A 27,610-nucleotide genomic window follows, 5' to 3' on the forward strand; every position below is an offset into this window, starting at 1 on the left:
ACGGCTCAACGCTGTGGCCGCAAAGACAAAGCAAGAGGGAGAAAGGGGGTGAGATGGCATTTGGAGGGAGAAATTAATTCAGCATCATGAATCGTTGGTATAAAAGGCTTTTGTGGAGAAGGCTGCCATGGGAAGCCTGGATTTTAAGGCTGTAATTGGAATTTGGACTTAGGGACTGATCCTCAGCTGGGAAAATCAATGCAGTTGCGACTTGGCCTGGTGAGTTAATTGCAGTGAAACCCGAGTGGGGCTGGTCCCTGCGGCCCCGTGCGCGTCAGCGTCCCTGGCAGCGCGGGGCACGCTCCAGGCAGCTGCCTGCGTGTGACGGCTGGAAAATCCAGTTATGTCCAGCTTGGGTTTTGAGCTATGGACTAAAATCCACTTAATCTGAGTCTTTAGATGAGGCCCTAGTAATTTAAAAAAAAATCTCTATAATAAAGAAAATAAAACCTTATCAAGTGCAACCTGGCCAGCAGATAAGGGCAGCCGGCCTAAGGTGTCAGATTTTTGCTTGATATTTCCTGCTTTCTCATCTGGTACGGTTCCAGTTTTCTAGCAGCCTCCAACCTTCCAAAAGAGCCGGGCTTGAAAAGCAGCACGATGGAAAACCCGAGACGCCGGCGGCTGCGGTCGGGGCGCCGGTCCGGCCGTGTCCCGGAGCTGCTGTCCCGCGTCCTCAAAGGACCGAGAGGATTCTCCCGCTGTGTGTGCCAGGTAAGGCCTCGATCCCGCAGAGCATCCACGTGTGACATTCAGCGTGTCAGTGCTTAGCACCAGGACCCTGCTCCCGGGAGCAGGAACGCTGTGACCTACACCTGACAGATGTTGTAGTGAACCCCCGTCTGATCCAACAACGTTTCTTCGATCATCTCAATGACGTGGTCTTTGGGGTGCAGCTGTGAGGTCTCTACAGGAGGAAACTTCCCTGAGTTGCTTGCAGGGTCTTGCTGCAAAAAGAAGCAACACAACTGTGATTTGTGAGGCGAGCACACGTGTCCGTGCGCCGTGTCCTGCGTCCCCTGCTGTCCCAGACACGCTTCACCTACCGTGGGGGGCTTGGGGGCGAAGTCTTTCTCGCAGACGTGTGCGATGATGCCGGCAGCCAAAGCGTCACCCAGGACATTGGTCATGGTTCGAAACCGATCCCTGGATGAGAAAGAACCGTGAGGATGCAGTTGGTGGCCACAGTCCACACGCCTTGTAGGGCTCTGAAAGGTGCTGACCGCCGTCCCTCGTGTCTGTCCCTGGTTTTGCTAATGGGAAGTTGAGACAAGAGCAATATTGTTCTTATGAGGACAGAGAGAAAATGGGACGGGTGAGGTCTGGGAGCCCCCGAAGGGCTTTTGCCTCATTGTGCCTCTTTTTAGTGCACAACCCTGCCCACACTCCTCCCCAAACGGAGGCATCGTCGTCATTTTTGCTCTGTGTGGGCTCAGTGAGTCACAAACCTCCTCGAGATGCCTCCTGGGGAGGAAATCTAATTTACCTGGCAGAGCGGCTCTCACACCAGAATTGCCGCCGTGCTGTGGCGGTGCTGGGACCCCGGGATGCCCCGAGACTGAACCCACATTGTGTTCTGATCTTAGAGCAGTTCAGCTGTTTTACATGAAAGAGAAGAGCAGCCGGGGTACTCGGTGCTGTCCCCTCTCTGTCCGGGGTGACCGGGAGGTACAAACCAGCAACACGCGCATTAATTCCATACAAGTCAACACCCACTCTGTGCTTTGTCACCTTGCTGATTTGCTTCATTTTTCTCTTAGTATTTCAAAATGGCACATTTAACAAACTGCGTGTGTTTGACTTCTGTCTGTGACGATGTAACCGAGCAGCGGTTTTTGTCTCAAGATCAGTCTGATCGGGTCAAGATGAATGGTGTCGTGGCAGACAGACAGACTCCCCGTGTTGGATACGGTCCTTGGGAAACGTCATCATTACATTTAGAAACTCCGGGATGGTTTAGTTCTGTGACATACGGGTTTGAGAGTGAACTTGCTTATGGAATGCAAGAGGGATTTTTGCTACATCTGTGCAAGAACTGACTCATTTTCTGCCGTGGTTCGGTGCGCACCCAGCTCATCCTCACCTTGTCACTGCTTTGATGTGAAATCTGTTTCTCCTTCCTGTTTTTTAATTGTGAACGTGCCCGTGTTCCCATGTTTCAGAAACAGAAGCAGCAGACTGGTGAGCACGTATTGTCAATAGTGACCAGTGGTTTATGGTTTATTATTGGGGTTTGTTTGTTTGTTGGTGTTTTGGGGGTGGTTTTTGGGTTTTTTTGTGGTGGTGTTTGTTTGTTTGTTTGTGTTTGTTTTGTGTGTGTTGTGGGTGTTGTTTTCTCCCGGAGATCACATTTTTTTCCTAAACAATTGCATCTTCCCACCCCTTTTGTCCCTCGTTAGCATCATTCTGGTTAATTTTCATTTCTCCTTGCATGAAGCCAGACACCCCTCACCCTGCCTTACCGCCTTTGTTCCTGTTCCAGGGATAATATTCCACAGACAAATCCTGCACCACCCAGCACTTTGCTTTGGCTCCTGTGCTGCCCGTCCCGCTTTGTTCAGAGGGGCAGCTCGGAGAGGACCAGAACCCAACCTGTTTCTGGGGAGCACATTCAGCGGCCGCCTTGCCCAGCACCGCTTCCCGGGGACGCGACTGCGTGCCCCCCGTGCTCTTCGCCTCTCGCTGCAGAGAGGAGCATCCTTCTGCTCTCTTAAAAGTATAAATGTAGGTGTGTTTCAGGCAGATAGATGGTGAAACGTGTTTGAGACCTCACACAAAGTTGTGCTGTGCAGTTAGATAAGGGTTCAGAGAAGAGATGAGCACAAGCTGGTATTTCAGACTGAGGACGGTACGTGAGAGCGGCCGAGCACCGTCACCACGTCCCCTCCTCCCTGATGTGACGGCCACCTCGGAACAGAAAGGCCTCAAGTCAAGCGCTCCTTTAGGAGACTGTTTGCTTATAGTTATCGGGGTTATTTGTGCAAATAATCGGAAGATGAAGAATCTCACACTCGGCTCCTGGCCTTGTTCTGTGGTCCCTCAATCTCCATGTGCCTCCGGGAGAGCTGCGTCAAATACACCCCCGGCACCCACCCGTGGTGCTGCATCGGGGCCGTACTCACAGAGCCCAGTCCACGGCGACGATCAGCGTGATGTCGTCGGTCGGCAGCCCCACAGAAGTCAGCACGATGACCATGGTCACCAGCCCGGACTGGGGGATCCCGGCCGCCCCGATGCTCGCTGCTGTTGCTGTTATGCTGCAAAGAGAAGGCAGCTGTACAACTATTGTTTGTTTGCTTGTTTTTTACAAACAAGCACATTTGTGTGACCAAGTGAGTTATTTCTGTACAGAAGGATTGGATTGGATCTGGGTTCCTCCACCTTCCCACTCCCCGTGCTCATCACAGCTGAGTGGTTGCAGCAGGTGCTCTTGGTTTCAACACCCTCTGCCTTCCAGTGCATAAAGTCACTAAATATTTGCATGCATACTTATTTTTATCTAGACAGGTGCTTTAAATCCCTGCTTATAAAATGAGGATAATCTGTTCCCAAAGGGAAGTAAATGATACCTGCACAAACCCTTCTCTGCTAACATCATAATAATAGAGAGCAGCATAGGGGAAAGGGACCTGGAGGTCCTGGGGACAGCAGGGTGACCATGAGCCAGCACTGGGCCCTTGTGGCCAGGAAGCCAATGGTACCTGGGGTGGGTTAGAAGGGGGTGGTCAGTAGGTCAGAGAGGTTCTCCTGCCCCTCTGCTCTGCCCTGGGGAGACCACACCTGGAATCTTGTGTCCAGTTGTGGCCCCTCAGCTCCAGAAGGACAGGGAACTGCTGGAGAGAGTCCAGCGCAGCCACCAAGATGCTGAAGGGAGTGGAGCATCTCCCGTGTGAGGAAAGGCTGAGGGAGCTGGGGCTCTGGAGCTGGAGAAGAGGAGACTGAGGGGGGACTCATTCCTGGGGATCAATATGGAAAGGGGCAGTGTCAGGAGGATGGAGCCAGGCTCTTCTGGGTGACACCCAGTGACAGGACAAGGGGCAATGGGTGCAAACTGGAACACAGGAGGTTCCACTGAAATCTGAGAAGAAACTTGTTGGGGGTGAGGGTGTCAGAGCCTGGCCCAGGCTGCCCAGGGAGGTTGTGGAGTCTCCTTCTCTGCAGACATTCAAACCTGCCTGGACACCTTCCTGTGGAACCTCAGCTGGGTGTTCCTGCTCCATGGGGGGATTGCACTGGATGAGCTTTCCAGGGCCCTTCAACCCCTGACACTCTGGGATTCTGTGATGCATCTGCAGTGCAGGTGTTGACCTGACGCTCTGGCTTTTACCCAGGTGCAAAGCCTTTGATTCTGCAGCAAATTCTGGGGGGCAGGCCCCAAACCATCCCTGGCACACGGGGCAGGGGCTGCGACACGCGGCAGCTCTCCCTGTGCTCAGCTTGCCAGCAAAACTCACTCTGATAGCAAGATGGGAAAGGTGTGAGAGATTGTTATAACGGCTATAAATATTAATACAGAGAAATAATTCAGCTGCTGCAAAGACACATGTACCTTATGGTTATAATTTGTCCCAAATCCAATTCGAATTCATTGACCTGGGCAATGAAGATTGCAGCGACCGCCTCGTACAGCGCGGTGCCGTCCATGTTGATGGTGGCGCCCACGGGCAGGACGAATCGCGCCACGCGCCGGTCGATGCCGTTGTTCTCCAGGAGACACTTGAGCGTGATGGGCAAGGTCGCTGAGCTGCAGAACAAGAAAGGAGCAGTAACTCTGTGCTTTACCTTGAGCTTTATAAATAGAAATCAGTGTAAAGGTACAGAAATACAAGTCCTCCTGAGGGTAAATACAGCAGCAATATTATACAAATTGCTACAGCAATTAAAGTTTCTTCAACTTACGCTGCCTGGGGGATATACACAATGAACTAAGTAGTCAAAATGTGAGAAGGGAGTTTCGGTGGCCGCAGGCACCGCTGTACGAGCGGTGCTGAGTGCCGGTTACAGTTCATTGTGCATCCCGTCCCCAGGTTAATCCTGCAGCACCTCGAGCATCAGTGCAGGGCAGCGCCTGCCCCGACCCGCGCTCCTTGTCCGGCTGCGCTGCTCGCATGTGGAGCGGCGCCCCGGCTCTTGCACCCTGAGATTTCTTTCCTGTTTCTGGCTCGACAACAGGAGCTGTGAGCAGCTGGGGTAAGGACACGGAGGAAAAAGATGGAGTGGAAGAAAGGAAACAAGCATGGAAAAGAGGCCGATGGGATTGTGATAGACTCTCATAGAACGACAGAATGTCCTGAGCTGGAGGGACCCACAGGGTCTTGAGTCCAACTGCTGTCCCTGCACAGGACACCCCACAGGTCACTCCATGTGTCTGGGGACGCTGTCCAGTCTCTTCTTGAACACTGTCAGGTTGGGCCGTGACCCCTCCCTGGGAGCCTGTTCAGTGTCCAGCACCTCTGGGGGAAGAACCTTTTCCTCATGGCCCACTGACCCTCCCTGGCACATCTGCTGCCGTTCCCTGGGTCCCTCGGTGGCAGGGGCGGCTGTTCTGAGCAGACCTGGTGCGGGACGGTCTCAGTGCCCCAGGAAACAGCTCCAGGTGGCTCAGGGATGGAGACAGAGCTGGACACACAGGCTGTGGAGCTCAGGCAGCTGAGAGCGGCAGAGGGACCTGCAGCGCTGGGTACCGGCCTGGAGGGTTTCATTTGGATTATGTGAGGGAGCAGCATTAGGGAGGCCAAAAAATCCCTTTCCCCAGTCAGTTGTTTTCTAAGAAAATGTTTTAAATTGTGCGTCTTCCGGAAAGGATGGTGGTTTCTAATGAAAAGTTTCTTCAATTTCATAAATAATGTTTTTCAATGAAAATAAAAGAGATAAAAAGAATGTAAAATTATAAAAGTAGGCAACAGTTTTCTTTGGAGGAGCTTGGGGTACCCAGGAGTTGATTTAAGCTTTCGGGTGAAGTGTTCAGAAGAGCTCCTGATGTTTTCAATTAGAACCCAGGATCGTAACCCCGCTCTGCTTTATAAAGCACCTACAACGTTACTATTTTGAATTCCCTGAAAGGAAACCGACTGCAGCCGTTTGTACACGCAGGGACAAACGTTGCTGCCTTGATCTCCCAAAACCCCAGGAGAGCGGGAGCGGAAGAGGAACATGAGCTGAAGATGCTCGGGGGCTGTTCTGCTGAGGACCAGGGCAGGGCCGAGCATCCCGCCAACCGCTAAAACCAGAAGGGATCTCATTTCACATAGTACGGGGGCAGGATTTTCTTTGTCTGAACGATGCGTGTTCTCCCACAGCTCGCCTGGCGGACACAGCCGCGTCTCCCACAACCAAACCGGGTGCCACCTTAGCGATATCGGGTGTTTCAGCCGTGTGTTCGTACCTGGAGGACGTAGCCAAGGCGATCAGCAAGGCTTGCAGTATCCCCTGGATGAAAGCATAGGGGTTTTTCCTGGTGATGAGCACAAAAAGCAGTGGCAAGAGGATGAGTCCGTGGATGACAAGCCCCGACACCACTGTGATGGCATAAAGTCCCAACTTCTGCCCTATCACCGATGGATCTTCCATCTCCAGGATCTTTCCAGCGATGAGGAAAACGATGCCAAAGGGGAAGTACCTGCAAAGAGTGAGCGTAAAATAATCATTCATGAGGATGCAGGAGTCACCAACGCACTACACGACAGCCGTTGCAGTATTTGGTACACAAGGTACAGTCGTATGAAAATAAATCCAGTGCTCGCAATAGAGATTGTAGACATAGGGCCGGCTTTACCATTAGATAGCAGGTAAGAAAATAACTGAATCAATCAAAAGCAGATTTACCAGACTGCCATGGAGACAATTTTCATCACGGCTTCGTTGAGACACTGGCACACGTTAACCAGCGGGGCTCCCCGCTCGCCCATTTTTCCCAGGAGCAGCCCTGCAACCAAGCACAGGGGTCTGTGTTACTGGCGGTGCCGCGGGAGCATCGCGGGCTGAGGGTCTTGAGGCTCTGGTGGCCACAGGATGGGTTTCACGGGGCAAACTCGCAGCAGGTCAGGCGTAATGCACATTTCCACATGCTCTTACGGGTCATGGTACTTACTTCTCTGCTCCAAGTGAACATGGGCATCTGAGCTTTTCTCAAAAAAAACAACCAAACCCAAATCTGGGATTTGAACTATTTCTTGCACAGATAACTGATCAACTCAGTGGAGTTATATATAGCTGAGGATGTGATCATAGAATTGTTCAGGTTGGAAAAGACCTTTGAGGTCAGCAAGTCCAACCATTAACCCACCGCTGCCAAATCCCTGTCCCTGCCCCATGTCCTGAGAACCTCATGTCCGTCTGTCCAACCCTCCAGGGCTGGTGACTCCAGCACTGCCCTGGGCAGCCTGTTCCAATGCCCCACAGCCCTTTGGGGAAGAAATTGTTCCCCAGATCCAACCTCAACCTCCCCTGGGCAACTTGAGGCCGTTTCCTCTGCTCCTGGCGCTTGTTCCTGGGGAGCAGAGCCCGACCCCCCTGGCTCCAAGCTCCTTTCAGGCAGTTCAGAGATCAGAAGGTGCCCATTGAGAAGAAGAAAAATGAGTCTTTGAGTATTTGCCCATGTAGTTTTCAGCCTGGTGCATGTATTTTCTGTGTGGTGCCATTAGCTGAAGTTACTTCTGGAGCTCTGTACAAGTGTCTGCTTTGGCTTGGAAAAGAAAAATATGGTCAGGATCTTGTCTCGTTCCTCCTATCGCTCTTCAGTCTCCAGGGCTGGGGGTTCCTGACACCCCAGGCAGGGCTGGACCTCTTGGCTTCCTCAGAAGAGAGATGAGATACGGTCACCCTTGGCAGGGCTTTCAGAAATGGGACAGGACTTGGCGTATTTAAATCTGAGCTCTGTGGAGGTTCATCCAGGATTTGATGGCCATCAGACCTGGTTCAGAAGAAATCCAGTTCTCCTCTGGTGCTACAGACCGCTGGTTTGTAGAAGATTGCCCTATGAAAATGGTGAGTTTACTCCAAGTAACTTGAAGTCTCTGCCCTTTTCTGCATCTCAAAAGCAGTGGGGAGGACTGGGGGTGTGTGGTGCCAGTGAGGAGACGGCGCAGTCGTGGCAGCTCTGTGGGGTCACAGCAAAGCACCCTGGGCAGCCAGCGGGTGCTGCGTGGACGCCCTGGTCTCGGTCCCACACACTGTCTGATTTTGGTGCTGGACACAGAAACCTTTGCTGAGATCTCAGCCAGGCTCCGCAGCCTCCCCCCCTCGCTGCGGAGGAGCTGCTCCCCACTCCGCGGGCACAGGGCTGCGCTGCCCGCCCATCCCCGTCCCCTCCTGCTTCTGCCAGGCAAACCCCGTTAATTCCACCTCTCCGGGCAGGCAAGGCTTCCCGTGGGTGTCTGGACGCCCTGTTCCGAGCTGCCCGGTGCGGGCGGTGCTGTGCTCTGACCCACCCCGTGCGCACCCTGGGGAGCGCGGGCGGTGGCCGCACTGGCGTGGCCCCGCGCGCCCTGCCCGGCGCTGATCCCGCTCCCACGCGGCAGGGGCGGCTGTTAATCGCCGTTGAGAAAAGCAGCTCTCCCGGCTCGTGGGGCCGGAGGGCAGCGCGTGTCCCGCGGGCAGCAGCCCAGCGGGTTCCCTGTGTCCGTGGGGTTGGTCGCCGCAGAGGACTCGGCCTTCGACGGCTGTTTGTCCGTAAGGATCTTTATGCGAGTCTGTCCCTGCCCGGGCTCCCTGTGCCCGTCTCCTCCAGGCTCTTGCTGTATCACGGCCTTTCCTGGTGTTCTCGGTGCTGCCTCCATCCCTCGAATCCTCTAATAGGCTTTTTGGTTCCTTATACACTAAATTCAAGCTCCTTGCCCTCACCTCTTAATCTGCACGTAATCCTGCCCCATGCTCAGCTCATCGCCTCCTACTCTTTCCCTGCTGGTTCCTCCCTTTCTCACTCAGCCGCGCACCCCGTGTCCTTCTGTCTTTCTTGCCCTTTGAGTCAGCTACAAGTTCCTCCTTCCCGCGACTTTCTCCCCTTTAAACCTTCTTCCTCCCTGTCTATCCCTTGCATATTCTCTCCATCCGATCTCCGGTCCTTCCTTCCTGAAATTGCTGCCGAGCACCTTGTCCATGTGGGACTGCGAGCTGTTCCAACGCAGGGGTCTAACTCGTGTCACACATTCCATACGTTTGCGACGGGCGCTGTGTCTGACCAGCTGTCACGTCAGCAGAATTCATAGAAAGGACCCTCCAGCTTATGTGACGATTTGAAAACCCTCAGGACCCCTGTTTGCGCTGTGAAGACTCATATGGAAAATCTGGGGAGGAATCGGCCTTAGTGCCCAGCGCCTTTGTGAGCTCCCTCCGCTATGGGTGGTACTGACAGAGGTGTTGGGACAAGCTCCATGTTACCAGGGCCCTGAGCAGGTAGAGCTAAAACAACCCTCTGAGCATCCCCGCCGGATTTACAGCAGTTCCCCCGGGCTGGAGCCGGCAGGCCAGGCCCCGGTCTCTGCCGAGCAGGTACCTATCGTTGCTGAGAAGATGACGATTCCCAAGACGTTCATCTCGTTGCTGGTCCCGGGCAGGGTCCTGTAGGTCATCTCAGGAGATGGGGTCAGCTCGAGGAACACAGGCCGGTGAATTTCAGGGTTTTCATCATCGGGTGCAAAGTAAATGAAACTGAGAGATTTCCCTGGGATTTTTGGAAAACCGGGAGACTTCACCACTGGGACGAGGACGGTTCGGTACTGGAACAGAAGCAGAGCGGTGCGGTTAGCGTCCTGTGGCAGTGGGCTCCATCTCGCTCTGAACACAGAGGCAAAGCCGCCACGGGCCAGCCGGTCCTGAAGGTTCAGAGTTTGTGTTTTGGGCAGTAAAAGGCTGGTGAAATGAAGCTGGAAACAGACTGGGCGAGCTGTGGGTGTTCCCCGCAGCCTCAGCACCATCCTGCGGCCAGACGTGGCGTTTGTGACAGTGGTCCCTGTGGGACCCTCGCACAGCGCTGGGTCAGGGCTGTGGTCCCCGTGGAGAGACCCCTTCGCACCCATCCCTCTGTTTCTGGGGGCTTTGCAGGTGCTTTCCCAATGCCCTCAGTTTGCTCGTTTCCCCATCTCGCCCTCCCCCCCCGCCCAGACCCTCTCTGGCCTCTCCCCTTCATCCACCCCAGCTTCTCCTCCTCTGCCCCCAGCCCTCGGGACAGAGCAGACACTGCACAAGAGCAGCATGGGGGGAAGAGATGCTGTGCTGCTGGTGGACAGGAGCCCCCGGGGGAGGACAGGTGGGGGTGTCCCCATGAGCCTGTGGCCCCGCACACCCCCTCCCACCCTGGGCTGAGCAGGTGCAGCCGAGTGGGCAGAGAAGCAGAGGGAAAGGGAAGGGGCTCGTGTCTGGACAGTGGGAGGGAAGAGCCCCCAGACAGGAGGAGCAGCCGCGGCTGGAGCTGAGCACCAGGGTGAACTCACCTGCTGGAACGAAGCTTCGATGAGGTTGGAAGGAAACATGTTTCTGTAAGAGCAATGGTGCGGGGGTTAGAACGCGTGGTGAGAACACAGGAACAACCGGGGAGGGGCCTTTGGCGGGCGCGGGGACGGGGACACCACTGCAGCAGCATCGGCTGGGTGTTCTGTGCAAACCGAGGGTGGAGGCTGGAAGGCGAGTGCAGAGCAGGACTGTGAACCGCGCCCAAACCGGACTCACGGAGAGCCGGGCCCGATGGGCACCGCCGGGTCCGGCCCCGCTCAGCCTGTGGCGCTGGAGCAGGATGCTCAGAGCCTCGTCCAATTGACCAAATACCTCCACAAACGATTCTCCCTCAGCCCCTGGGTTTGCTGCACCCCCAGCTCACCCTTGTCTGCTGCTTTAATCCAGCCCCGGGCCAGGTCCTGCTCCGTTTCACCTTGCGAAGCACAAGGAGCTGCAGGGGAGAACCGCTGGGTTTTGCAGGGGATTCACATCGCCCTGTTCTCTGCTGCCACATCCCTGGTGGCTCTGGGAGGACAATGGCGGTGACGGAGTGGCCAGAGGGACACACATGGGGAGACGTGAACCCCACAGGCCCGGAGGTACCGGTGCCTGGGCAGCACAACCAGTGGTTCTGCCATTTCCCTTGAGATCTGAGTATCTCCTGCAAACTCGGTGCTTTGTGGGCGACCTCTGTGCAGCACCAGCACAAACCCGTCTCCTGAAATCCCGCCACGCACCTGATTAAATCCAGCAGCGCGTCGGCGGAGCTCAGCACCACTTTCCCCACAGAGTAGTTGTCCTTCTGTGCGGCCGCGCCGGGGTGGATGCTGACCACGAGGATGATCCCGACCGTCACTGCCATGAAGGTTGTCCAGAGGTAGTAGGTGATGGTGATCACCCCCATCTTCCCGCAGGCCTTGGAGTCCATGGTGGCCAGTCCGGACATGAGGCTGCAGCAGCAGAGAGCGTGGTCAACCAAAAACCGCAGGAGATGGAGCTGATGGGCAAAATCCCCAAGAGGGGAGAAGTTTCTATTGATCGTTTTATAACCAATGCCTAAGGGCATCACCGACCTCTGGCGCATCGTGTGCCTGTGGGCACGGCATCTCGTGCCCAGGATGGGCTGCAAAGGGCAGGAGACACCTCGCCAAGTCCCTTTTTGAGGTCTGGCCATGTTTTCTGTTTTCTCTAAGGGATAATAAGTGATCATTCCCAGTGTATTTTGATGGTGACTAACTAATGCTGCTCTTTTTTGTGTGTGGTACTGTGCTGTTAAAGCTCCGACGCCCTGTGCTGCTCCGTGACACTGTGAAAGCGAAGAAAGGTATTAGCGAGGTTTATAAAATCCTGGTGGGGATGAACCCCACTCCCCGCAGGAGAAAGCTGCTCATTCAGATTTCACATTCGTGTAAGCTTGCCTAAGAAGTAGCCCATAAGCTACTTTTAAATGAAACTGGACTAAAAATAGAGGTGGTTTTACAGGCTGCACCGTCAGGGAGTGGTGGCAGTGGGGACAGCGGGCACAGTGGTGGCACTGGGGACAAATGGGAGCATTTGGGGGCTGCAGCGTGACCCAAGTGCAGGCAGAACCACACCGAGCCCTGGGCAGGACGTGGTGCTGGGAGGTTAATGCCGCCCTTGGGGACACACAAGGGACAGGTCCTTGCCTGATGGGCAGCGCACGTGTCCAGAGGAGACAGAGCCCAGGGGGCTCAGGAGAGGTCACGAAAGTGCCAGGGAGGTGGGTGACACGTTCCAGTGTGAGGCTTGGGGAGCCCCAACCTGGACAGATCCATCCTGTGCCCGGTCCGCTCTGGGGCGGTGCGTACAGGGAAAATGCTGCTTCGTTATTCAGTGATGAAATAAGAGTAATAACATCCTGGGGGACAACCCAGCGTCACGGGGCTGCAGGGATGGCTGAGAGCGCCCAAGAGCGAAGGAGAACCCGGGCACCGCATCAGGGATGGGGCTGTGAGCACTGGGGCGGAAAAGAAAACAGCTCCACAAGGGCTGATACTGAAAAGCTGAGAGTGGCCAGGACAGACCACACAGCTCCCAAAATGAGCCAGAGGCAAATGGCACAGCAGGCAGGCTCTGGAAAACAATGGAGAAGTGACACATCCTCAAGGAAACAAAGAGCAGAGCTAACTGGGTATTTCTAACGAGCATGTGCCAGCTATTGTTTGAAACATGTCCATGTAAATATGGAAATCCATGTAAGCTTTTCAAGACCTTGCTTACACTTGTGTGTAAGTGTGTAAGGAGATTTTGCCCATCAGCTCCATCTTCTGCAGTTTTTGCTGGGTGTAAGTGTGACTCTATCAACTCTGTTTCTTATTTCTAGATCCGGACAGGCTGATAAAAGTGGATTTGCAAGCACAGACCCAACACTGAGGGCAACTTGTGGTTTCTACCAGAACATTCTTGAAACTCTCTAAATAAGGAAATCTGCTCCGAGTTTCAGCAGCTGCCGGTTGCCATGGGAGGTCCCAGCACCCCCAGCTGGCTGGGCCCAAACAGCAGGAAACCCCCAGCTGGGGCAGGGGCTGCCCTGGTGCAGGTGTCTGCCCGGTCTATGGGGGTTTGTCCCAGAGACCTGCTGGGAAGTGATGGGGTTTGATGGACACCAAGCCAGGGGAGGTCCTTGGGGCTGGGGTTTTTCTCACCCCAGGAAGTTTTGGGGTGATCTCCTCAATGTGATAGAGATGTGATCTACTCTGCCCTGGGGAGACCACACCTGGAATATTGTGTCCAGTTGTGGCCCCTCAGTTCCAGAAGGACAGGGAACTGCTGGAGAGAGTCCAGCGCAGCCACCAAGATGCTGAAGGGAGTGGAGCATCTCCCGTGTGAGGAAAGGCTGAGGGAGCTGGGGCTCTGGAGCTGGACAAGAGGAGACTGAGGGGGGACTCATTCCTGGGGATCAAGATGGAAAGGGGCAGTGTCAGGAGGATGGAGCCAGGCTCTTCTGGGTGACAACCAGTGACAGGACAAGGGGCAATGGGTGCAAACTGGAACACAGGAGGTTCCACTTAAATTTGAGAAGAAACTTGTTGGGGGTGAGGGTGTCAGAGCCTGGCCCAGGCTGCCCAGGGAGGTTGTGGAGTCTCCTTCTCTGCAGCCATTCAAACCCGCCTGGACACCTTCCTGTGGAACCTCAGCTGGGTGTTCCTGCTCCATGGGGGGATTGCACTGGATGAGCTCTCCAGGGCCCTTCAACCCCTGACATTCTGGATTCTGTGAGAGATGGTGCTTTAGAAGCAGAAGATGATGTGTTACCTGGAGGTGATCAAGGGCAGGATCAGCATCTTCAACATCCTCATGAGGAGCTCTCCAGGAAAGGAGAAATACTGCTTCTCCTGCACAGAGAGCAGAGCCGTTGTCAGGGAGAGCTGGGGAGCGGACACTGATCGTGGCTTAAGGGCTCAAACCTGATCAGTTTGCATTTTCTTGAGCAGACTCAGCTCTGAGCTTGGTTGCTGCACTCGGACACCGTTTGTCTGGGTCAGGGATGGGAAACTCTGTTCACATGGGAAACCCAGAGAGAGGCGTGTGGGGCTGATCCCCTCCCACAAACACCCTTGGGTCCATTGCCCTCTAGGAAATGGTCCCCACGGCCCCACCGCTGGCTCCTCCTGAATGTCGCTGCACTTGTTTTGGGGAACAGAGGCTGGACTGCACATGCAAATGTGCCCCGAAGCTGTGGGGTGCAGCTCGGTGCCAGCAGCAAGAGGTGGAAATACCCCGAATACCCTGCGGCTGTGAACAGCAAAGCCGAGCTCAGGCAGAGCCCGGGTGTCAGCCCAGCTGTGGTGCAGCCTCGCACTGCACCAAGGGAGTTTTCAACCCCATGGTATCTGTGCACCTCCTATGCTCCTCAGACGGGCATGTGAGGGAAAACCCCCAGAGCCTGGATCCCACAGCCATGACCCAGGGAAGAGTGAGGGGTCTGTAGACCAGCAGCCACCTGGCCAGCATCCCAGCATCCACCAGGCATCCCTCCATCCAGCCCTCCATCCATCCCTCCATCCATCCCTCCATCCAGCCCTCCATCCATCCCTCCATCCAGCCCTCTGTCCAACCCTCCATTCATCCATCATCCTGGCTGCTGAGTTCCATCCATCCAACCATCCATCCCTCCCTCCCTCCATCCATCTGTCCATCCAACCCTCCATCCATCCATCCATCCAACCCTCCATCCATCCATCCATCCATCCATCCATCCATCCATCCCTCCACCCTCCATCCCTCCCTCCATCCATCTGTCCGTCCAACCCTCCATCCATCCATCCATCCATCCAACCCTCCATCCATCCATCCATCCCTCCACCCTCCATCCCTCCATCCCTCCCTCCATCCATCTGTCCATCCAACCCTCCATCCATCCCTCCACCCTCCATCCCTCCATCCATCCATCCATCCATCCATCCATCCATCCATCCATCCACCTTCTCTCCCTCCCTCCCTCTCTCCTGCCCCCCAGTCTCTCTCTGTGCCACTGTAGAGGTGTCAGGGGTGGATCTGAGGTGGCCCCAAGCCAAGCAGGTGCTTTTGGTTTCTCCAAAGTAACCGACACCACCAGGCTTTGAAGGACGCCAAGGCAAACTATTGAAATAAATGTTCACACTGCAGTCCCGGTGCTGACCCACCCACGTGGCCTGAACCGGGCTGGTCTCCCCAGGGAGCTCCTGCAGAGCGGAGCTGCGATGGGTCCGGCCAGGAGCAAGGAGCAGGAACAGATGGGAGCAGCATCTCTTTGGCAGCAGGTTTCTCCACTTCGGGACACTTTCCCATCGTGGGGAGAAGCAGTGACCAGGGGCTCCTCCAGCACCTCATCTCTGGCCTGGATTTCGGGACAAAATTCCCTAATGGGGAGAAGTGTCTGCTGGGGACCATGTGCAGGGCTGTGGTGACAGAGCAGGACGGGATGGGGCAGGGGATGGATGAACTCGGTGCGTGGTGGGGTGGTGCGGAGGCTGCTGGGCTGTTGTGAGCACAGCAGGATTACACCCCCTTCAGTTGAGTAACCAGATGATCCCCGCTGCGGAGAGTGATGCTGGAGGGCGTAATTGAAATGACAAGACTTTGCTAAATCCTTGTGGGTGACATGGGGATGTTCCAGCACCCGCCGAGCCCTCCCCGAAGCAGCACCCCCTGGCCGAAGGTCAGGGTTGAGCCATAGCCGGGATGCTCAATGTCATTAAAGCCACGTGGAATTTACTGTGGTGACATTTGACAGCACAGTGCTCCTAGAAAGTGCTGAGCGAACACGGATTTTAGGTGCATTTTCTCCCATCCCTTTCTCTCCAAGGGTCCTTGGAGGAAGGTGACCCTGGCAGCCCCCCAGGCCCTCAACCAGCCCCGTACTTATTTCCTGAGCACTCTCCAGCGACTGAAAATGGGCTTTGGGTGATTGTCCATCCAGCTGTGGAAGTCAAGGAGCCCATCAGCCCATCCCTTGGACCCCAGGGGTGGTTGTGCTGGGGGAGCCCATTGCCAAGCATTGGGCAGCCAAGCATCCGCTCCCCCATTCCCCATCCCTGTCCCCCCGAAGGCTCCTACAGCCCTGCAGGGTCCATCCCAGGGGCCCCCAGTCCCAGGGGAAGGAGGCAGGAGGGAGAAACCTGCCCTGAGAGCTCATTGTCTTGGGCAGGAGCCTTTGCTTTTGGGGTCCATCTGGGCCCCTTGACTGACATCTTGCAGCACCCAGGCTGGTTGCCCCGGCTGCCCCGTCCCCGTCGCTCCCGTCCCCGTCCCAGCCAGACTCACCAGCTCTGTCAGCTCCAGCGCCCGCAGCAGGAACCCCAGGAGGCAGCCGGTGGCAACCGACAGCATCGACAGCGTCAAGAGCCCATTTTTCTGCCAGAAAGCCCGAACCCACTTCCAGACGCGCTGGGAGGTCGCGGAGAGCGAGTTCAGCAGAGCTCTGCGCACCTGCTCCCACATGCTGGCCCCTCAGCCGCGCAGGCGATGCCCCTGGGAGCAGCTCCCGCCCCGCGCATCGCCCCGGGCTCCGCTCCTGGCCGCCCTGCTCTGTGCCGGAGCCCAGCACGCTGGCGGCTAATCCCGGGACCGAGAGCTTCGGGGCTATTCGGGAGCCTTTCCCGTAATGGAAAGTGACGTCTTCAACTGGTTAATCTGGGCTTGGCATCCCACTGGTGCTGGTGCCGAACCCGCCCAGCTTAACCCTCCTGGCCCTGGGTCAGGGCCACGCGCTGCGGGCTGAGAGCGGGAATTCAGCCCCAGAACCCCCTTTGTCACAGGTCCTGACCCAAACGGATCTGGGTCCTGCCACAGGATTTGTGCGAGCGCAGCCCGTTCCCACCCCACGTCTCTAAGGGCTTTGTGAGGGCAGAGCTTGCAAAGGAAAACTGTTTCCCTGTTAATCAAAGAATTTCCCCTGGCGACCTGCGCAGACCACAGCCCACGCAGCGAGGGACAGTGCTGAATGTACCCCCAGGAGCACCTGCCCCAGCAGATCCTCCCCCGCCAGCTCTGCAGGGAAGCAGCCCCAGGGCCTCAGGGTGCTGCTGGGGTGCCCAGTCACTCATCGTTTCTGACCACGATATTTTCAAGTATTTCTGTGTCCAGCGTGGCTCCGGCTCAGGCCGGGAGTCTGACCGGGGCAGGAGAGCGGTGCAGGAGGCGTGGAGGGATGGAGCGAGTGGGTTTAGGGATCCAGCGCTGTTCCCAGGCTGTGGATGCTCTGGGAATGGGGAAATATTAAAACGTCTCTGAATTTAAACCTCTCTGGCCCAGATTTCCACTTCCCCCCACTTCCCAAATAAGACCACAAAACCCTCTCAAACCATTGCCATCTTTTACACAGACAAAGCAAAGCCACAGCGGAGGCTCCGACCCCCTGCGGACAGGCTCCTCGCAGCCCTGCAGGGGCTGTTTCGGCAGGGACACGGTGGCTTTCGCGGGCTCTCTCTGTTCCTTTCGCAGGCAATCTCGGAGGACACAGAGCTCCTTCCAGAGCAGGAGTGTGGCATATAGTACTGTTCATATTTTGGCCCTTGGGGAGGTCTCTGTTGGTGCTGTCTTGTGCCTGTGGCTTTAGCCTGGATTACTCAGCCTGCCAAGGCAGAATTAGATAAAAATGTTTGCTCAGCACAGCTAAAATACAGTTGTCTCTATACAGCTCCATCTTCAGAGACGTCTGTGAGCCAGGGGATGGAGTTTGCATGCTGAGGGTGAGCAATTGCTTGGGAAAGGGCATCCTGAGTTGTCTGGGGGATCAGGGACATCTCAAAGGACATCGGAGGGTCCCTGGGGCTGGCAGCAAGAGGAGGAGGAAGTTGAGAAAGGAAAGAGTGTGGGGATATACAAATAATTGGGAATGGAGGAACATGAGGACCTGTGGGGAACTGAGAGGAAGGAATGGATGTCCCAGAGCTGGGGGGAGGAATCAGAGAGGGGGAAAGAGGGGACACAGCAAGGGGGCAGGAGGGGAAGCCCCAGTGGAATCACTGCCCAGCACTTGGCGAAGGGGCTACGGCAGCGGGTCCCTCTGCACCTACCGTAAATCTCAACGTCATCATAGATGTCAGTGTCCCTGCGAGTGAAAAGACAGGGTGCTGTGAGCAGTCTGGTCTCCCATGTCCCCAGCGCCTCCTGACACTGAGGCAAGGCCCAGCTCCTGCTGCCACCTCTGTCCTGTCCCTCCTAACGTGTCTACGGGCTCTGCTGTCACCGTGCAGCCCTGTTCGCCTCCTCACAGCCTCGTGCTCTCCCCACAGAGAACGGATGCTCCAGTGTGGGGTGTGCTTGACTCTGGTGCCTCTCATGTTGCACATGGACGGTGGCCCCGTGCTGGGCTGCCGGGAGCCACAGACCCGGTTATGCAGAGGGCCAGCACTGGCCCATCGTGCTGTGCCACCAGCAGCACCTGAACAGTGTCTGGCAGGTCCCACGTGAGGTACCACAGCTTGGGGAGGGCTCGCAGCACCCCGGGAAGTGGCTCCCAGCGCCAGAACCTCTCCTGACACCAGAAATGTCAGATTCCCTGCCCAGGGTAATGAGCCGCCGTTACACTCATGGTCACCACCTGGGTTGGAGAGGTTTGAGTCTGCACTCAATGGCCAGGGCCGGTTCGGTGCTGGGCAGTCGCTGGGCAATTGCTACAGATTGTGGAGTGGGGAGGAAGGGGCTGAGGAAGCGGTACTCACAGGTGGAGCATCACGGCCCGGGGCACGTAGCCATCTGCAACAGAGCAAGGAAGAGCATGTCGGGTTGGCCAGGAGCCGGGATGTGAGCGAGGTCTCAGCCCAGCACCTGCCCCTGCCCAGGGCAGGGGGTTTTAGCAACATCTGACTTCCCTGGGGAGCACTGGGGGCAAGGAGAAGCCCGGGTGTGGGGAGCTGAGCTGGACCCTCAGCAGGGAATGAGCCCACCAGGCTGGGAAGAGCCTCATCCCAATCTCTCTGCCTGCGGAACCTGCAGCACTTTCCACCTGAGCAGTCAGTGCAAACCTGGCTGTGGAGCCTGGCGTGCCAGGCTGGTGGCCAAGAGGCTCCAGGAACTGCAAAGGCTTTTGGCAGAGGGACGTGGCAGCCCAGCAAACAGCAGAAGTGCTGGTGCCGAGCAGGAGGAAGAGCAGGATGTTTGTGCAAAGAGAAGTGGGAACGTTTGAGACGTGTCAGGTGTCAGGTCTGTCTAAGGGCAATGGATGTCTCCTGCTGTCTCCTGGGGTGTGTGTGCACAAAGAAGCTTGTTCCCAAACTGTGTGCACTGTGATCCCCGCTGCAGACAAAGCCTCAGACCCCACAGACTTACATCTCCTCTGGCTGTTTCGGCAGAGGATTTGCTCCTGATTTGTAAACTGAATGACATCAAGAATTTCTCCTCGTCTCAGAGGCAGGTTCTTCCCTCCACCCCTCTTCTCCGTTGCTGCAGGGTCAACCATCATCTGAGTCAGGACGTTGATGCTCCCTTCGAACTGGAACACAAAGAGCAGCGCTGCAGCTCGGCAGCCAGCGCGGGGGAGCATGAACCAGGCAGTGCCAACCGCTCTTCCTTCTTGGAAAAAGCAGATCCCTCTTTATCCAAGTGGTCTGTGGGACTGGTCTGATCTGGGGATGTTTCAGTGGGGAACAGGGCAGGTGTGACCTGGGCTGGTCTCTGCGGAGCACAGCTCCTTCCTGGGAGGTGAGGGGGAGCTCAGAGGGATGAACAATTACTCCTTGCTGCATACCTTGAATTTCTTCTGAAACTCCCTGTCTGCCTTCTCTTCTTTCTTGCATTCCTTGAGTGTCATTGGCTTCGTCTTCCGGGGGACCTGGGCTTGTCTGCAGAGTCATTGTGAGTCATGGGGGAGCTCAGGGGCCACCACCCTCTGCTCCTTTTCCTTCCCCTTCCCCTTTCTCTTCCCCCTCCCCTTCCCCTTCCCCATGGCTGCTGCCCCATTGCATTTCCCTGCCCAGCTCCCCCCAGCGCCCCAAGGTCTCTCCCTCCAGGGCTGCCGGGGCTCTCAGGCAGGGTTCAAACCCGCTGCTTGTGTTCTTCACCATGGACATTTCTATCCCAAGCCCAGCAGAGACCATTAAACCACCAGCTTTGTCAAAGCAGCAAGGAGCCCTGACCATTCTGGGACCCTTAGAGTAAAAACCCCTGTTACCTCTGTGTAGCAGCCAGCAAGGCAACCCTGTTAGAGGCTTGACCAGCATCTTCACCTGCAAAACCAAACCCCAGGAGAGCTGCTGCCGTGAGGCTGCTGTAGGGCGTACACAGCCGCTGAGACAGGACACGAGTCCGAAACAGCAGCAGGAGCTTTTTCCTCCTTGGACCAAATGCTGAGTTTGCCTCCCGAGCACGGAGGGGATCAGGGTTTCCCATTCACAAGGCAGCACAGAAACCCATCGCCCTCCCTCGTGTGGGAGCAGTGGGCTCAGCACGGGCTCCACTGCCCACGGCTCAGGGGGTCTGGGGTGCTCACCCCAAGCAGCGTCCCAGCCCCCCCCGTACCCACCTCCGCCGGGGCGGGGACGCGGTGGTGGCCGGGACACGGGGAGAAAGCCTTGGCCTCGCCTGAGCAGCCCAACGGGCTCCACGTCATCATAGATCTCCTCTTCATCCCTGCGATGAGGCAGACAGCGATTAGGACGCCCTGCTGCAGTGACAGCACTGGGGACCAAGGCTGCCAGGAGGCGGGTGGGCAACGGGTGGCTGCGCAGAGCGGGACAGCAGCTCCGTGCCACACGCCAGCAGCTCTTTGCAAGGCTTGGTGACACAGCACCACGGCCCGAGGTGCAGGAGATGGGCAGCAGCGTGCGACGGCAGTAGCACAGCCCGTGGAGGACGGTGCTTTGCACAAGGTGCCGTCCCACGCTGGGCTCCAGGAGCGGGCAGGGAAACACACGGACACTCTTACTGTTCCATCTCGTGCCCTTCCCGCTGGGCTGGGAAAGCCTGAAAGCCACCTCGAATAAAAATGCTGCCTTGGTCCTTACCCCGTTGCGCTGGGAGCACCCTGTGGTGGTGACCGCGCCGGGGCTGACACAGCATGGCCTGGTTTCACGAAACCTGTGGTAAAAACAGGAACGGGAGGGAGCAGCAAGGGATTATTTCACATTTTCTCCTTGAATCTATCACCCACCCAGAGGGTCAGAGCTGTCCTGGGCTACATTCAGTGCAGAGGGATGCGGGGACATAAAACTGACTGCACATTTAGGTCCAGTGAGGAGTTTCTGCTTCATGGCCCATCTGGAGATTTTCTTTCCTCCCAGCAGGCTGGGCCACAGCTCATCGGGGAGCTCACCAGAGAGCTTTAATATGGATTTTCCCACCTTATGTCCCTAAAGTCACTTTCTCCCTGGATCAGTGATGAAAGGGGAGGGGAAGAGGCCAAAATGGGTATTTTGTGTGTGGCGAAAACCCTGAACTCCAGATCTGTGCCAGAGTCAGGGAAAATTGTGGGACCAGTCCTATTCAATATATTCATCAATGACTTGGATGAGGGAACAGAGTGACTGTCAGCAAGTTTGCTGGGGACACCAAGCTGGGAGGAGTGGTGGCACTGGAAGCTGTGCTGCCATCAGAGACCTGGACAGGCTGGAGAGTTGGGCAGGGAAACATTTAATGAAATAGAACAAGGGCAAGTGTAGAGTCTTGAATGTGGGCAGGAACAACCCCAGGTTCCAGTGTAAGTTGGCGAATGAGCTATTAGAGAGCAGTGTAGGGGAAAGGGAGCTGGGGGTCCTGGGGACAGCAGGGTGACCATGAGCCAGCACTGGGCCCTTGTGGCCAGGAAGCCAATGGTACCTGGGGTGGGTTAGAAGGGGGTGGTCAGTAGGTCAGAGAGGTTCTCCTGCCCCTCTGCTCTGCCCTGGGGAGACCACACCTGGAATCTTGTGTCCAGTTGTGGCCCCTCAGTTCCAGAAGGACAGGGAACTGCTGGAGAGAGTCCAGCGCAGCCACCAAGATGCTGAAGGGAGTGGAGCATCTCCCGTGTGAGGAAAGGCTGAGGGAGCTGGGGCTCTGGGGCTGGAGAAGAGGAGACTGAGGGGGGACTCATTCCTGGGGATCAATATGGAAAGGGGCAGTGTCAGGAGGATGGAGCCAGGCTCTTCTGGGTGACAACCAGTGACAGGACAAGGGGCAATGGGTGCAAACTGGAACACAGGAGGTTCCACTGAAATATGAGAAGAAACTTGTTCCTGGTGAGGGTGTCAGAGCCTGGCCCAGGCTGCCCAGGGAGGTTGTGGAGTCTCCTTCTCTGCAGACATTCAAACCCGCCTGGACCCCTTCCTGTGGAACCTCAGCTGGGTGTTCCTGCTCCATGGGGGGATTGCACTGGATGAGCTTTCCAGGGCCCTTCAACCCCTGACACTCTGGGATTCTGTGACTCTGTGATCTCCATGTGCTCAGGAGCATCATCAGCCAGAACGTGCTGCTGCAGCCGGTACAATCGCCAACACACCCACATCCCTGATAGGGTCCCATTGTTCTTGTCACCAGCCTGGTCAATCAGACCAACCAAAAACCAGCACAAAGATCCATGGTACAACACCACAGCTCTGACGGGTTATTGTACCAAGTAATGTGCAATCATATACCAGGCTGTAAAAATTCCAAGATTGCCCTAAAAATTAACAAAAATAACCAAATCAGGGTGGGGGTGTAATTCTGGGTGTTCAAACTTGCCTCAGTACCTGTGAGACAAAGAAATACTTGAAAACTACTGGTTTGTAGGACATGTGGAGAGCAGATCACTCCCTGCTCTGCCAGGGCTGGGGCCGCTCTCGGTGGGTGAGCACGGCCGGGCCTGACGGTGGCCTCTGAGTGCTAACACAATAATTACATCTTATAATAATACCCTAAACCAGCTGGGCTTTCCAGTTCTCATAAGGAAGGGAAGAGAGGCTGTCTTCTACCCCATGGCTCTGGCATGAGCTGGTTAATAAAGAACTGTCCTTTAAATGGGCTGGTGAACAAGAACTTTGAGAGTTGAGGAAGAAACAGGATTTGAAATGAGTTTCATTACCCAGAGTATGGAAGAGCAGAGTGGCAGCTTTTAGAAACCAACAAATCCACACAGGTCTGGCGGGTCATTGGGAGCGTGCAGGGCTCACGCTGAATGGAGAACCACCATGTCCAAGAGGCACTGAGCCCTGTGCCCCGTGGTAAGGAGGGACACCGAGCCAGCGCCGTGGTCCTGTGGCCATAGTTCTGGCTGTGCCTGGGGAGTCTTGGGGGCTCCCTCAGGCTTGGAGGCAGATGGTATTGCAGGCAACATGCTGCAGCTTCAGAGTCTCTGCCTCTTGGCCAAAGCACTTCTTGCCCATGGGATGGATACCAGCTCTGCTTCCCACCGGTCGGGCTTAGAATCATCCAATAGTCTGTGTTGAAGGGACCATCACAGCTCCCCAGTGCCCCCCCTGCCATGACAGGGACATCTTCACCAGCTCAGGTTGCTCAGAGCCCCGTCCAGCCTGGCCTGGGATGTCTCCAGGGATGGTTCAGCCACCACCTCTCTGGCCAACCTGGGCCAGGCTCTCACCACCCTCAGAGCAGCAATTCCTTCCTCATGTCCAGCCTGAATCTTTCTCCTTCAGTTCTGAACCATCACCCCTTGTCCTATCACAACAGGCCCTGCTCAAAAGTCTGTCCCCATCTTTGTTATCGGCCCCTTTTAAGTCTGGAGAGGCCATAATAAGGTCTCCCTGGAGCTTCTCTTCTGCAGCTGAACACCCCAACTCCCTCAGCTTGTCTGCTCGTACAGCCACACAAGGGTGGGCTGGTCGGAGGGGACATCTGGAGTGTCACCCAACGTGCTGCTCCGAGCAGGGTTGGCCTCAGAGCAGGTTGTTCAGGGCCTCATCCCCGTGACAAATGAATATCTCCAAGGATGGAGACACCCGTCTCCCCGGTGCCTGCTGCAGCGCTGCACCACCCGCGCAGGAAAGAGATTTCCCCTCGAGCAGCTCACACCCGTCACCTCAGTCCTGATCCCAGGCACCTCTCGGAAGAGCCTGGCTCCATCTCCTCCTCCTGTCGGGGGGCTGTGGGCAGTGAGAGGGTTTCACCTTTGCCTGCTCTCTTCCCGGACAAACCAGCCTGGGTCTCAGCCTCTTTCCCCACGTGCTCCAGGCCCCAACCACCTCAGTGCCCTGCCCTGGGCTCACTCCAGATTGTCAGCGTCCCTCATGGCATTGACTCCAACCCTGTGCCCTACAAGCACCCCAGAGCCTGATTCCTGTCCCCAGCCAGGGACAGCACTTAGTGCCCTTCATCTCTTCACCCGCTGTCCTTCTCTCTCTTTCCAATGCCCCTTTGGCGTTACCAGCCCGCACCTCTCCATCAGCCCCCCCGATATTTCCATCTCCCAGGAGCTCCAGACTCCAACTAAGGTGATTTTCCTCCCTGAATGAGCAGCTGCCTTCGCTGGGGGACTTGCAGGTGCCTGGCCCTACCTGGTTGAGCACTCCTTGGGGGCTCCGTGGCAGGATGGACGAGCTTCCCAGCACCAAACTTCTCCAGATCCACAACAGGCGGGCGCCTGGGCTTGGCCGGCCTCGCTCCCAGCACCTTGACGTGTGGCAAAGGCTTCCTGCGAGGCAGAGATGGGCGTCCTGTCCTGCGGGAGCTCCCCGCTGCCTCCAGGGAGGCTGTGACAGCTGTGCCTTTGGCAGGAACGGCCGGAGCACCCTTGTCTTTGGCGAGTGGCCATGGCTGCTGGGATGGGTTTCTCTGGGGACGGTTGGAGGCGGCTCCCACCTCCTTGTTCGATGTGTCTCCACCTCCTGGCTTTGCAGGGGCCGGGTGGCAGCTGGTGTCCTGAGGAATCCCCTTCTTCAGTCGCACCATCCAGGCCGGGGTCTCACAGGCGGGCTGAGGAGGTGGATGCTGCCCCACACTCGGACCTTTGCTGTGAGATGGAGAAGCTCTGCTGAAGTCCACCCTCCTGCTGCGGGGGGGCTCGGGAGGGGGTTCGCCCTTGGAGCCCGGCGCGGGGCTCTGTCCCGGCTCTGTCGTCGGGGGTGCTGCAGAGCGACTCTCCCCCCAGCCGCCCACTTCGGGGGGGTCTTTCCTCTTCCCCTGAAGCTTTGCCTGTAGGTGCCTCACCACGGCCTCTTTCCCCTTCAGATGCGCCTGTGACCATTAAGAAAAGCTCCAGTTAGAACACCATGGAGGACAACAAGTCAAAGCGTCCCCTGGGGAATGCCATATTCCTTCACCAGGGCCTGACACTAAGCCGCCTCCACCAAGTGTGGTCTTTGCTCAAAGTAGTTCTGGAATGTGCCTGTACCACGTTGGGAACAGGTCCCACCACCTGAGGGCACCTAGGAGCAGTTTCATAGAGTATTTTGGTCTGATGCACCCTTTTTCCGCTGCCAGGACCATCAACAGAGAGGGATGGGGTGGGGGATTATACCCTACTAGTAGCAAAGCTCCTGAGGGTAGAATTTGAGATCTAGAGACTACCCAGGGCTCAGATGGGAGCAACCTGCCTTGTCCTGGTCCTGGTTCCCATGAGGTCCATGGTGAATGCAGGGCACACATGGAATCATAGAATCATTTAGGTTGGAAAAGACCTTTAAGATCATCCAGTTGGGCAAGAGTTGGTGGGCAAGACCACACAGAGCTGTCAGCATCCCCCCCGGAGGAAAACCCCAGGCAGTGCTGCTGAAAACCACCCTGCCAAAGCCTGCGTGCAGAAGAACGAAGAGGCCAAGAGGCAGCAGATCTGCCCCACTTTTCTGACCAGTGTGTTTCCTGTGCAGCTCACACCGTGCACATGTGAACTGGGCCACGCCAGCCCCAGGGCAGAGCTGGGCTTCCTGAATGACCAAAAAGCACCTTTTTCTGAAGCCTCCAGAGAAAAGCTGCCAGGAGGAGTCTGGGTGACTTTGGGAAGGGTGCCAGGTGTGCGGTTCAGCACCAAAGTCAGCTGGGATGGCATGAGGCTTTTCATAAGCTTCTCAGATGGACCCTCATGGGGGGCTCTTCCCCCTTGTCCCCTTGTCCCCGGACCACGGTGCCCCTTGGCAGCAGAGCTGGCCGCTCCACTCGCCCTTAGCAAGCCGCAGGCTTTGGTTTTGAAGTTCTCCTCCCTCTGGGATTTCAGTTTGAGCTTGTGCTTGTGTAATTGTTTTCTTTCACAACAACAGGGCTCGTATGCAAAGAAGCTAGTGCAACATTTTTTTACATAAGTGCTCAAATGTATATATGCTGAAATAAGCGTAAGTTCCCCACACATCCCCACGCAGTCACCCCAGTTTCACCCATAAATGCTGCAAATGCGGCACTCTGAGCGGAGCCTGTGGTAGAGCAGCACAAATTCACAGTTTCCTACAGATCAGGCAGTGGGGCTCTTACCCAAACCAGTGAAAAAAGCAACTGTGTCCAGATTCCCAAACATGTCACCAGGATTTTGGCACCCGAATGATTCAGGGGTTTGTAACCATCCATTTTGGAGCCATTCCATGAGCTGGGACTTGCACAGAGCTCCCGGGTCGCCCCGTGGGATGCGGCACCACTGTCACCATGATCAGTTCCAGGCTTTTCAATACATTTGGCACTGGTGGGTGCTCTCCTGGACTCAGTGGCAGAGCGTGGCCTCCACCCTTCATAGACTTTACATGCAGCCCAACGTCCCCCAGTAAATCTTGCGTTCACCCCAGGAATTGCTCAGAGACCTCTGAAGCTCCTGCCAGCTCAGACGTACAGGACTTTGTCTTCCAGGAGGAGCGAGGGTCTCGGCAGGACCCAGCCCCTCGCAGGGACACCACTGAAGCCTTCCCAAGGAGATGCAGCCCCGCTCCCCATGCCCCGTCCCCAGGTCCAGCACAGCCCAGCTCTGGTCCTTACTCACCATTTTCCATCAGCAGGCGCTTTCCTGCGCGCTCACCTCCTGTCGGGAGGCATCTGAGCAGAAGGACTTGTGCAAGGCAAAGCTCTTTAAAGTTGTTCTGCCTTGAAACCAGAAGCTGTTTCCTAACGGTTGGTGGGAAGCTGTGTGCAATGCCAGGAAGTCGCTGTCACCTGAGCCTGAAGCAGCACGAGGAGGAGGAGGTGAAGGAGGAGGAGGAAAAGGAGGAGGAGCAGCTCTTGGTGCAGCACTGCTTGGGCTCTGCTGCTGGTGGGAAGCTCGAAGCGCACCAAGCCCTGCTGCCCACAGGACGGCTCATCCAGAAAAAAGCCTGGAGCTCATGGAGCGACTTCAGGAAGCGAGGACAGGCTGCGTGAGGACCAGGAGTGCGGGTTACGTCCTCGTCTGAGGGTGGCCAACCAGAACTCGCTGCAGGTCACGTCTTCAGAGCCCCGGGGGTCTGCAGAGCATAGAGGCGATTTGCAGGGGTTACCCAGCAAAACCAGCTCTGCGGGAGCAAAGGTTGAGGGGCTGCGGCTTTCCAGTGTGTCCAGAACCCGGGGGGTTTGCCCGCTGAAGAGCCGAGCAGCAGCGGGAAGCAGGGGAAGTGCTCTGCATGGCGTGGTGCCCGCTTGGGCCATCTCAGTGTTGAAACGTCCGGGTTTCAGCGCTTATTGCCTCAGAGGCAGGAAAGGTCTCAGAGGCTGAGTCAAGTCCTGTGGCTGGGATGCTCTGGCCGGCCCTGGGACAGCACTGATGTCCCTGCCCAGGGGTGGCACATCCCTCCAGTCCTTCGGGAAGGCGTCCCACCTGCATTCCCCTGGCGGGTCCTGCCCGTGGGTGGTGTTACGGGTAAGACGGCGTGTCCAG

At 56.5% G+C, this 27,610-nt stretch overlaps 2 protein-coding genes across 2 annotated transcripts; both read right to left on the minus strand.

The window, feature by feature from the left end:
• Nucleotides 1-653: 653 nt before the first annotated feature.
• On the minus strand, nucleotides 654-16,374 carry LOC136113195 (excitatory amino acid transporter 5-like). The gene is made up of 11 exons (XM_065858231.2): nucleotides 16,198-16,374; nucleotides 13,708-13,787; nucleotides 11,169-11,381; nucleotides 10,431-10,473; nucleotides 9,494-9,716; nucleotides 6,826-6,925; nucleotides 6,386-6,619; nucleotides 4,550-4,744; nucleotides 3,123-3,257; nucleotides 1,047-1,146; nucleotides 654-947 (listed from the first exon to the last, which is right to left on the minus strand). Exons 1-11 carry the CDS (start codon nucleotides 16,372-16,374, stop codon nucleotides 810-812), a joined length of 1,638 nt encoding a protein of 545 aa, XP_065714303.1. The 3' UTR covers nucleotides 654-809.
• An 869-nt stretch (nucleotides 16,375-17,243) lies between these two features.
• PRAM1 (PML-RARA regulated adaptor molecule 1) lies at nucleotides 17,244-27,517 on the minus strand. Its single transcript, XM_065858316.2, has 10 exons — nucleotides 26,744-27,517; nucleotides 24,342-25,020; nucleotides 20,880-20,952; nucleotides 20,399-20,505; nucleotides 20,048-20,102; nucleotides 19,625-19,718; nucleotides 19,207-19,369; nucleotides 18,600-18,633; nucleotides 17,952-17,986; nucleotides 17,244-17,506 (listed from the first exon to the last, which is right to left on the minus strand). The coding sequence occupies exons 1-10, from the start codon at nucleotides 26,744-26,746 to the stop codon at nucleotides 17,502-17,504; spliced, it is 1,248 nt and encodes a 415-aa protein (XP_065714388.2). The 5' UTR covers nucleotides 26,747-27,517; the 3' UTR covers nucleotides 17,244-17,501.
• Between the last annotated feature and the right edge of the window lie 93 nt (nucleotides 27,518-27,610).

This window comes from Patagioenas fasciata, chromosome 27 (assembly GCF_037038585.1).
Source record: "Patagioenas fasciata isolate bPatFas1 chromosome 27, bPatFas1.hap1, whole genome shotgun sequence".
Classification (NCBI taxonomy): Eukaryota; Metazoa; Chordata; class Aves; order Columbiformes; family Columbidae; genus Patagioenas; species Patagioenas fasciata.